Genomic DNA, 12391 nt, shown 5'->3' on the forward strand with positions numbered 1-12391 from the left:
TGCTTCTTCTGTCAACTTTCAAATAGGCCAATAGCTTTACAAACAATTAGGAATTTGTGTATTAATATTTTATTAATATATTAATAATACTTCGGCTGGTCTGCTGTTGGTCTCGAAGTTTTGAAAATGCATATTTTCAGATTACCATCTACTTTTAATATAATGCATTTCTATGAATCGACATAATAAATTATGTGTTGTTTAATTCGATGTAACTTTTAAATTTTATCACCCGTATTGTATCCACCATTTTCAATATTAAAATTCTGGGTTTGAATTTCTAATCAGCGACCTTGACACCCCCAAAGATATAGTTTTATCTAAATCAGTGCAAATTTTATCATTTTATCCGCCATATTGCTTTTGAATTTTAAAATTCCGCGTCCGGATTCGTAATCAGCGACCTCGAGAACCCTGAAATGCTGAGATTTGTCTAATTCAATGTAAATTTTAACATTTGGTCCGCCATATTGAATCCGCCATTTTGAATTTTAAAATTCTGTGTTCGGATTCGTAATCAGCGACCTTAATAACCCCCAAATACTTAGTTTTGTCTAAATCAATGTAAATTTTAACATTTGGTCCGCCATATTGAATCCGCCATTTTGAATTTCAAAATTCTGCTTTCTGGTCCGGAATCAGCGACCCTGAAAATCCCCGAGTTACAATTGTAAAGTGATTTGGATGCGCAACGAGCGTTTTATGCAGGTACTTTATTAAAATTTGACGACTTTAGGCGCCATTTTAAGTTCTTCAGATTGAATTTATAAAATCCAGCCTGACAGTCCTCTTTGAAATTTAAACAGCTTCAATTTAAAAAAAAAAATATTAAAATCGACCGAAAATTGAGACTCGTGGAACTTTGTGAACCAAAAAAAGAACTGATTCCCCACTGTGCGGCGGCGTCGAGTGATAAAAAAAATAAGGAATGCATTGTTTATGTAATCAACCGACCTGAGTCAACAACGATGACGCCGAGATTTCCCGCGCCTTCCCCCTCTGCCGCGCCTTCCTCCGCCCGCGCCTACGAGTATCCCCCGCGCCCCGCGATCCGCTCAGAGGACCTGGATTAGAACCCTCCCTGTACTGCTACTTGTATTGTTACGTTCTATAGACGTTACGATTCTTTTCTTTCGAAAGATTTGGCCCCACGTTGCAACTACGGGCGGCGCCTATGAGATTCGAGTGGAACGCTGATAATGGTCTAATGGATCTAAAAAGAGGGACCAAGCAGGCTCCGCGAAACTCGTAAAACGCCAATCAACTAGGAAGGAATAACAATTTTAATGCGGGCCCGAAAAAGTGACAAAAATGCGTAAATGTATCGAAGTCACGCGATAACAAAATCCAAGCCTTGTCGTCAGTTTACCTAACCACATTTTCCGCGAGAATAACAAATTCCTCTGGAGCAATCTTGGCTTTTAGAGAAAAACATAAATCATTTCTTCTAGAAATCCCCTTAACGATGCACTTTAAATCAACAACGAAAGGACGCTATAAAAATCATAAATCTCGCGAGACATTGCAACCAACTATTGCATCCTAGATAAAGGGCATTACGCCCATTTTTTGGGGTATACATACTTGTAAATAGAGGCCCCGCGGAAGCACATATTGTCAGTCAGTGTACTCAGAATTGTCAGCATAATCGTCAGTTTCAAGAAAGTCAGTCCGCGTCGCACCAGTTCACAGTACATTTTCCGACTTTATTGGTCGCTTGTCAATACCTGTCATACCCCTTGTGTTATCCAGCCATCAATCACTGGACCACCTTCTTGGGGCTCTTTGCGTGGAAAGCGGGCCTGCTAGTCGAGTAAGTTAGTCCGGGATCCTGTGGATCAAAAAGTAAGTCGTTTGTTATTCCTTCCGAGCGTACAGCGGCCCTCCCCGTAACATACACACACTCACACACACAACTTGCGAAAGATAATTATGATATTTTTACCTATCTTCACATAATCACTCTCTCTTAATGTAAATCTAGTAATGTCTGTAAGCATAATTTAAATAAATGTAAATTAATTGAAACTGAAAATCGCTGGCTTTCCACCTTTTTTGGTGTTACCCCTCGCTTCATTCCTTTCTCTAATTCCTAAGATTGCACGAGGTCCAGTCCCGGGTCAAAGGGATTAAGTTTCTTGACCCAAAAAGTAGGACCGACGTTCGCACTGTCACTCAGGAACAGGTGTCATAGCGTCCTTTTGGGACGTTGACCCGTATTCCGGGATTCGAAAAGGTGCGTACGACTCACAGGTGTTCGCCTCTCTGCGTATACCTGTGAGATTGAGTCTAGCCGTCCTTCGCCACTCTCTCTATTTCCCCTTCTTAACCTAATTTTAAGGGTTTGGACGTAACAGTATCAACGTTATACTTTAAAGTGCTTACTAACAAATGACTGACAAACTAAGAGACATAAGAGAAGGAGACGTTTCCATTTATTCTATAACTTCCATCAGATTGCAATTGGACATTTATAATTGATAAAGATAGAAAGTAGTTTTTATTAACTTCTTTTATTCAGCATGATGTAGTTCTTGTTTTGATATGATAATTTCACACACATTATACACTTATATAGTTTTCATAAGAATTTTTTACATCTTTATTATTTATAACGTACTTATAGATTTCACACTAATGTAAATTGTGTGAAGATTCTTATGAAGATATTGTAAATGAGATGGCTATTGCAATCGGTTAGTCTTTTTGCATTCCAATCATATTGTACTATCTCTCTTTCAATAATCACAATGGACATTTATGATAATAGAAAGAATATGTAGGTCTCAAATTACTATCATTTTATTTTTTGTAACTATAATATATTAATTATTTGTTTTGTACTTCAAATTGCGTACTATCTAACTTGCGTATATAACCGCTAGCATGTAATCTTATATTTATTTATATTTGACAACATTAATAATGACCGAATCTTCTGGTGGAAACGTTTTACTTTATTTTATGTTATTTGAAATATTATATTTTAGCAATTATAATCTGGCTATTGAACTTGTGTCACATCTATATTCTTTTGTTATAAGTAAGTATTATAAATTTAGTTTTATTAATTTTCATTAATTTATATTATTTATTTTATATTACATTTTATATGGTTATTATACTGACTGACTTTAAGTCTTTTTATTATACACGTCCGTTATGTTCGACCGATAACTGTCCACGATCGGTAAATTTTTACTAGAATATAAATTGACTCTACTAATTATTTGAAAAGAAAAAATTATTTTGTCAAATTCCATTGTCAGCTTAACCAGATTCTCCACACAGTCTTCCAACCGTTGTGAGCAACTTTAATTATTCTGGAAACAGCTTACCAAAAAGCGTTCTATTTTTAAAAGATAAAGTCTTATCTGTAATTAAATTTATTGAATTTTTGCAGAGGGTTCGATCAAGCAGCCGAAACATATCAAAATTTTGAATTTAACAAAATAGGTTTGAATATCAAATTCATGTAATTATCATCATATAGGATATACATAGGCTGCTGGAAAAGTTTCTGCAAACAATATGAAAAAAAACATGTAAAATTCGGTAAATGGCTTTATTATTTTTCAAAGTATTCGTCTTTAAGATCGATACATTTTTGCATACGCTCGAACCAATTTTTGAAGCATTTTTTCCACTCTAAGGTTGTAACCTTAGAAATCAGTGTACGAAATGTTTCAACAGCTGGCGACTCAAATCGCTCAACACGCATCTTATTTTTAATGTTTGGGAACAAAAAGAAGTTATTAGTGATAAATCAGGTGAATACGGACAATGAGTCATCAATTCGACATTATTACTGGATAAAAAAATCAACGGTTTGATGTACTGTGTGACAGCTGGCGTTATCATGATGAAGGATGATGCGACGATTTCGATTTGTTCTTGAACGCAATTCATTTATGACTTCTGGCAAACAAATTGTTGTATACCAATCAGTATTTACAATCCTTCGATCCTCTAAAGCCACGGTTGTCACACGTCCGGTATAACCGAAGTAACAAGCAATCATTTGCTTGGCAGTACTGCGTGAACGAACAACTTTTGTTGGTTTCGGTTCATTTTGAAATACCCAAACAGTGGATTGTTGTTTACTTTCGGACTCATACGAATAGATCCATGTTTCTTCTCCAGTAACGATGTTGTGGACCAAATTTGACCGACCTCGGTTGAATTTCTTGAGCATTTCTTTGCTCCATTTAACACGAGCCTGTTTTTGAGCTTCAGTCAAATTGTGTGGGATCCAACGACTGCAAAGTTTCCGTACTCTCAAGTGATCATGTAAAATTGTATGTATTGCTTTCATGTCAATGCCTAAGGATGCCTGAATCTCGCGGTATGTTATATGCCGGTCTCGCTCAATCATTTCACGCACAGCATCAACATTAGTGGCAACAACAGACATGGATGAACGACCTCCACGGAATGCATCACTAAGAAAGGTACGTCCACGCTGGAATTTGGCAAACCAATTATAAACAGTCCTATTGGATGATGCTTCATCCCCAAAAGCCAAATGAAGTCGATCGATGCATTGTTTCGGAGTTAGATTATATTTGTAATCGTAAAAAATCATTGCCCGAAAATTTTCACGCGAAATTTCCATTTTCTTACAAAATAACTTCTTTTAAAATACTATGCAAACGAAACTAGTTGGCTTGGGTACAAACTGTCAATTGAATTATAGATTAAAAACATCTAATTTTATGGATATGATAGTAGCAGAATGTTGGCGTCACTGGAAGTACTAGATTGCAGAAACTTTTCCAGCAGAATAAAATAATTTACGCAATAAGTTCTGCAATTGGCTCTTTAATATCCTAAAAACTTGTAATTGTTTAAAGAAAAATTGAGTATTATTGAATTTTAAAATTTAAATATCTCAAAGTTAGGGTTGACAATTATCCGTTGATCCGAGTATCCGAATATCCGCGGGAAGATAGAAGTAGATCTGAGATAAAATATCCGATTAAAGATCTTTCGGATCCGAATCTATTTCAAACTGTTTAGATATCCGTTAAAGTTTAATGATTAAACCATTTATTATTCAGATTTCGGATCTCTCAACGTCTTTCTCTATATAGAATATGTATATATGTAGAGTAAAAGAATGAAGACGCAAGAGAGAGAGAGAGAGAGAGAGAGAGAGAGAGAGAGAGAGATTTATGATATAATGGATTCAAAATATTGGATCCAGATGGATTCGGATATCCGAATTCGGATCCGCAGAGTATTATATTTCAATATTCGGATATAGAACTCGAATAATATAATATCACTATCCGGATATCCAAATCCCCGGATATACAGATCCAGGCGCAATCGTCAACCTTAATTTTGAAATAGAATACGTATGTTAATTAAGTTTGCATACTGAAAAAGATATCAAAACAATCTTTTTTAATAAATAAAATCAATAAAATAAAATATGTGTGAATCAATAATATATCTCCAGGATGATGTAAAAATTTATTGGCGTCTAATTTAAACACACACACACAAGCTTCCACGCACGCATGCACACACGTACGCACGCACACGCACGCACGCACCCCCCCCCCTCTCACACACACACACACGCACACTTGTTTTATTTTAATGATTTATTTATTAAAAATGATTTGTTTGAAAAATGATTTGTTATTCTTTTCAGTATGCAAACTTAATTAACATACGTGTTGTACTTAATTAACATATGTGTTTTATTTTGAAGTGTTACTTTTGAGTTTCTAACATTATAATTATAATTATAATTATAATAATAATAAAAATTTGTAAATAGTGAATGTGAGGCAATATGTTTTGTAGGAAATCTTGCCTACAGCCTTATATGTTAGTATCCTGTTACGGCTATATCCCTGAGTTCAAGTGTTTTATGTCTCCGCGCACAATTTAAATTCTAAATGCTATGAAACAAAAGGAATGGGGATGATGATAGGTAAAATTGGTCAAAACTCGGCTGCAGGCATGCACTAAGATATTGCTAAGATTTGCCAAATTATCATAATTTCTAGAGCCTTTTGCACATGTCATTAATATCACGTTATCCGGAAAATTATCGTTCAAATCAGATATGGAAGTTACTTGTAATACCACATTAATGTTATCGTTATTTTTCTATAATTAAAATTTAGTAATAATGATGTTATGATTTTTGATTATGGCGATAACGGGTTAGAAATCATTTTAAAGGTAATTGTTAACATTACTCATTTATTGATTCGCAGGAGCAAAAAAATAACTCGTTACCTTAATTATTACTATAATTGTTATCTTATTATTAAGAACATTATATACATTGTATTTTTTATTGAAAATGACTACGTAAGGTTGGAATATTTGAATTTCATACATATATATAATTAATTTAATGTGAATAATAATTGGCTAATGATATCTTACTTGATTTTAATAGTACGTCCATTCTGTCTCTTATATTTGATTTATACATTTATATGTAAGTCTGTTATATTATATTATTATTGATTTGTTTTTGAAGAGTAAGTTGACTTAATTGATTTAAAAGTTATAAAAGTTAGGAGGAATTTGTTGATGCAACATGCTTCATACGTTTCTATTACATTTTTGTTAAATTATAATATTATTAACTAACACTTATGCATAAATTATTATAAACAGCTATATAGATATTTTGGTATTAATTAAGAAAATCAAAATCCACACGGCACACTTTTCCAGATAGTACACGACATTAACGTATATGAACAAATATTCTAAGAATATTTGTACATTCTTAAAATCATATTAAGAATTTTAAGCACGACCGTATATGTAAATACATCAAATACAATAAAGAAAGTCAAGATCGGTCAAATTTTGGATGTTACATGTAATACATTATATATGCTTTCATTAAATCAATTTATTCCAGATATAATTGCGAGCCGACAACATTCGGTTTCAACACAATCATTTTGAACCGCTAATAATCCCCCCTAAATTAGAAAGAAAGAAAGAAACAAAGTAAGAAGTTTATTAAAATTTTTTCGAAGTGGTTTACCAATACAAAATATAAATAGAAGAGAGCATTTAACCACAACACTAGATGTCTTAAGCGAAAATCATATTTAAAATTATAATAAATTAACGTAGATGTTTTGGTCAAGATTTGACCATCATCAGTACATACAAAATAAATAGCGATTAAGTAATGATCAATAGCGATTAAGTGATGTTCAACCTCAAGTTTCGTCAAATTACTCTGTTATCTCGTACCATAAGCGAATTAAATCGTTTTACAATTTTTTCTGACTAGCGTTTATTGTTTAATTTTATGTTTTTATTTTTGACATCTTTATTATAATTTTAAATATATGACTTTCGCTTAAGACATCTAGTGTTGAGGCTGAATGCTCTCTTCTATTTATATTTAGTAAGAAATTAATTGTGAAAAATATTACTTTAGCCAGGATTCAAACCTGGGATTTCTCGGGAACTTTCCGGGAAGAATATCTTAGCCAGCTTGACCACTAAGGCGATTCTTAAAATGTTTTATGAACATCTTTAGAAGTGCTATGGGTTATCTTAGAGATGTTCAACGGACGTCATTTTGGGATTATGATATCCGTGGATGGTCTCGGATATCCAATGGATATCCAAGGGACATATGTCCACATGTGTGAGATCCCACATGTCTTAAACAATATCTAAGAAACTCAATGAGATATCACAAGTATATATGCGTGAGTACATATGAAATCGTTATCTAAAATAAAAGGAAAATATTTTAGGTTATTATATTATGGAAGCGAAAAATATGTTATTGTCCCATTATTACATAATAAAATAAAAGATTAATTTAAAAAAATATATGTCAAAAAAATATAAGTCTTTGTAATTTATATATTCTTAGACTGCGTTTCACAAACGTTACTCGAATGCTTCTGTCCTTGTTATTCATCTAACGTTAAACAAGAATAAAATGATACACAAGTACACCTGTATAATATTTTCAAATGCAGCCTTAGTAATATTTAATATAATAATCTTTATAAGTTTCATATAAGATATACGAGTATCTTAATTAGTACGCAGTATGTCATAACGTTTATGTCCAAACTATGACATTCCTTACTTCTAATCTTTTAGTTCTGACACTTTCCAACTGCAAACCTTTTCTGTATTTTAGGCATCCTTAGGACATTTCTTAGAAAATTGTGTTATGTAGTGAAAGAATTTGAATGTGGTAGGATATCTTAAGATAATTATAGGATATCTTATGATATTCTACGATATTTTACAATATTTTCTTTGAATATCCTGGATGGAAGATTCACGGGATTACTTTGTCAATATGAGACAATTTGGGATATCCTTAGGATAAAGTGTACTATGTGGAAATAATTAATCTCTGTGATTGATATCGATTATATAATATCTGTATTAACTCATACAAAAAATATTCACATTCTTTGCATCTGTTTTATATACTTGAAGGCGCTATGCATAATAACGGTAACAAAATATTCATTCGCAAGATGTAAACAGATTAAAGATATAGAATTATATATAGATAGAACTAATACAGTAATCCAATCAATATTACACCAGAAACACAAACGCGCGCAATAGCTTTATCGTATTTCTTTTAGTTATTTCAAGATTTTACATTGACTCGTTGTACAGACTATCATGTTGTAATTTAAATGAATAGTTAATTTAAAATTTTATTTATCATAACATTGAAAATGATCCAATTAGAATTGAAATGTTTGTTTTAATAAATTTATGTTTTTATAGTTAAGCATTAAGCTCTAGCTTGGCTCGTAGCTCTTGTTTTACTTTTACAATAAGTTTTGTGTTAATATTCCATGTAATATTTTGTGTTTAATCATGTCAAACTTGTAGTGAATTCGATTGAATGCACTAGTGCGCACATGTTAAAGACATGTTGTATACTGATTAATCTGAGTGTAAAAGTAAAATGCAAGTGTTCCGAATTATATAATACATATTTTAACCAAACAATGAAATATATTAAGAATTTTGCAGTTTAATCCATTTCTATATTTATAGTTACATCTTTACATCAATTTGTGTAACGACAACTTTAATATGCACTAGTGTGCACTGAATGCGTCAGATTAAATTGATCACTATTAGAAAAATTAGTTATTAGATTAAGGATACAATTCATAAAGTTCGTATACGCACGAAAATAACTGTCAATTATTCGATGTCGCGATGCCTTTGTCAAGCTTTTCAATTAAAAAATCAAACGATCTTCTTTCTTGACATAAATGACACAACACGACAGCACGACAAAATCATATATTTCAGAAAATTACTCTTAAATCGGTCCGAAGACGATCAGTGAATGATAATCAATTATGGATAATCTGATCGATGTGTATTATCTGATCCAATTGATTGTCTGGCAGATTTTAATATTTTTGCGAGTACGTATTTTACACCTAACCCGTTTGTGAAAGAAACTGACAGTAATGTTTCTCTCTATTATTATATTTTTATGTTAACGTTATGATGTACTTGTTATCGCTTCGACAACAATTGAGTTATGCGAACTCCTTATTTCTTGTTACATTATATTAATACATGTAATATACCCGGCTTGCGATTACAATTTTATGAGTTACAGGACTTCGTCTTCCGCGAATTTACATGGTTTGCTCCTGCGGAGGAAGATCTCGATAACACGAGTTCAAAAATACGCGCCGTCACATCGCAGCATTCCGCCGCTGATCTTTTCATATTTCTCGTCATTTGTGGACTTCTCTTTACTTTCATGATATTGTCCACAAATTCTCCCAAGAGTGAAACATCGCGCTACAACATAAATAACATTGAGAAGTAAGTTCATACATTGCCTAATTACAGAACACTGAAAAATTTTTTTATATTTGTAACTATGTAATTACATTTTATTATAATTATAATTATTACTACTATAATGTTATTAATAATACATATATAGCTTTAACAACTGTATATAATTGGCCATTCAAAAATAAGTATAAATATAGTTGTTTTCTATTCTTGTTTCCACAAAAATAGTTGCAATTACTATAAATTATAGTTAAATATTTTTTCGGACAATCATTTAATGTAATTGTCCAAAAAATGATTACAATAGTAATTCCGATTACTGTTATGGTAATTTCAACCATTTTTATAATAACTGTAATTGTAATAATTTTTGGTCATAATCATTTTTGTTACTATATATGTAATTATTATCACTAATAGTATAACAGTAATAAATGTAGATAATAATTATAATTATAGTAACATATAAGTATATGGTTATACAAAAACTAATAATGTTTTTTTTATAAGAAAAGCTCGGCAATCTATAATCACTTATCAACTTTTTTGGGTGTGTAGTATGCATTAAAATTTGTTCTATAGTAAATCATAGAATGCACCATTCCATTATTCTTAAGAAAATATTTTTGAGCATCATTAATACTCTACAGAAAATAGGAATTTAAAAAACTTATTATATTTCTTGATGAATATTTGAAATAGAAGAATTTGCAATAATTGTTTCAGCAACTAACAATAATTAACTTTTAGGTTGACATTTATCATAGAAGCAGTTAAAACACAATAATTTGCACCAAGCACATAAATATAATGATTGTCATTTTATTTACTTTTTTTCAGTCTTTACATTTTGTTTCATTAACAGAATTTAAAAAGCAAACTATATTAACGTTTTTAAAAAAGATTTTTTTCTCTATTATTTAAGATAAAAACCATACATATTTTAGTATGTCATAAAAAACTAGTGCGCTCAACTGATTATGAATTAAGGAATGTATTTTAATAGCATCTTCACAATTGGTGATTTCTGTTGCCTTTAAGAAGGTACATACAATTTTGTAATTTTTCAATGAAATTTATTATAAAAATAAATTGTATAGCTAACATAATAAATTCATAACAAATTTATGGGAATGATCTGTTAAAAATTCCCAAATATAATATAAAAAATTGTTATAAATGATGGGGATATTCTATTTTGTTAAATAAATTATTTCACTAAAATACACTTCTTTATATCAGCTATGCGGTATATATTTTATAGACAGATTAAAAATGTCATTAAAACATTATAAAAAGCGCATCAGTCTTTTGTAACATGTTAAAATTTACATAATTTACATCTCAAATAATAAAGAACAGAAATCTTTTTAATAAAGTTAATAAAGTTTTTTTTTCTAGATTCTATTAATAAAACAAGATCTAAAGCCTGTGCAAATGGAATAACAATAATTATATAGGGGAGACTGGTTTATATTTTATTTACTAGTTATGTGCAAAAAATTCCTAAAAAAACTGTATCAGCTATTGTTGACGCACGCACGTATGCGCGCACGCACGCGCACACACATAGGTATGTAACATTAATAACGTTTATGATATACCTAATATGATAACTTATTGGATGGATTTATGCAGATAAAGTCTTCAATACTTGATCACATAGCGTATCCAGGATTTTTATATTTATTTAATTTTTTACTTGAATTTTTGTAAATTTAATTTTTTGAGAATGACCTTAATAATAGAATTTTAACTTTGGACTTTGCTTTTTCTCGCCATCCAACGATGAAATAGTTAAACTCACTTGACAATAAGATAATATTAAAGATTTATCAATTTTATTTGTAATGTCAAATTTATTGTGTTCAGCCTGTGATATGACTTTATGGTTTTAATATATTATATCTTCCTTTTCAATGTTTAATTATTATTATGATTTAATTATTATCATAAATTTTATTATTTCTTTTTTTTATTTTTCATATTTGAAGAAGATTTAGTACAATCGAAATGTTTCCGATTAGTTTGTAGGTAAAACTAGTTTAGAAGGTTAAGTAAAAAGGAGCATACAGCCACGCTAGAGATGTCAAAAAGTTATAATTCAATAATAAACATTTTACATAGAAGACGTTTCGGTCACCATTTGACCATCCTCAGTACAGAAATAAAAATAAAATAATAAACTCAAACTATTTAAATCTAGTTATTAAAATCTTATTCTTAATGTTAGTAAGTGTAATATCTCGCTTCTTCTTATGCGTTATTCGCATCGATGTCCGCATTTAACAATATATTGTTTTTTAATACAATCAATTTACATAATTTTTGACCGAATTAACATTAGAATGTACCGAATTCCTCTTTTTTCTATCGTGTGGAGTCATTTTCGATTGTAACTATTATCAGGCTGTCTCAAGTTCCAAAAACGACGACGAGCCGCCGCAGAGAGACACGCAAGTGATAGTTTCTATTGTGAAGCAAATATTTTTTGAAAAAACCGTTTCCCGTCATTTTATTTTCGTATTCTAACAATTTAGATCAGATGAATTTGTAATAGCCAAAGTATACACTT

The 12391-nt window shown here is 31.0% G+C and overlaps 1 protein-coding gene across 2 annotated transcripts in view; it reads left to right on the plus strand.

Annotated features, from left to right (window-relative positions):
* The first annotated feature begins 9264 nt into the window (after window positions 1–9264).
* LOC108752116 overlaps window positions 9265–12391 on the plus strand; it is a 59314-nt gene continuing 56187 nt past the window's right edge. Inside the window, exons 1-3 of one of the 2 annotated variants that reach the window (XR_001939531.1) lie at window positions 9265–9428; window positions 9629–9840; window positions 11218–11389. Coding sequence is in view for 1 of the 2 variants with exons in the window: in XM_018492746.1 (XP_018348248.1) it covers window positions 9360–9428; window positions 9629–9840; window positions 10567–10603 (318 nt within the window). In the remaining variant the exon portion in view is untranslated. Of the gene's footprint in view, window positions 9429–9628; window positions 9841–10566; window positions 10617–11217; window positions 11390–12391 lie in introns of those variants that run through there. The other variant, XM_018492746.1, reaches the window with a different exon arrangement.

This window comes from Trachymyrmex septentrionalis, unplaced genomic scaffold (assembly GCF_001594115.1).
Source record: "Trachymyrmex septentrionalis isolate Tsep2-gDNA-1 unplaced genomic scaffold, Tsep1.0 scaffold54, whole genome shotgun sequence".
NCBI classification, from domain to species: Eukaryota; Metazoa; Arthropoda; class Insecta; order Hymenoptera; family Formicidae; genus Trachymyrmex; species Trachymyrmex septentrionalis.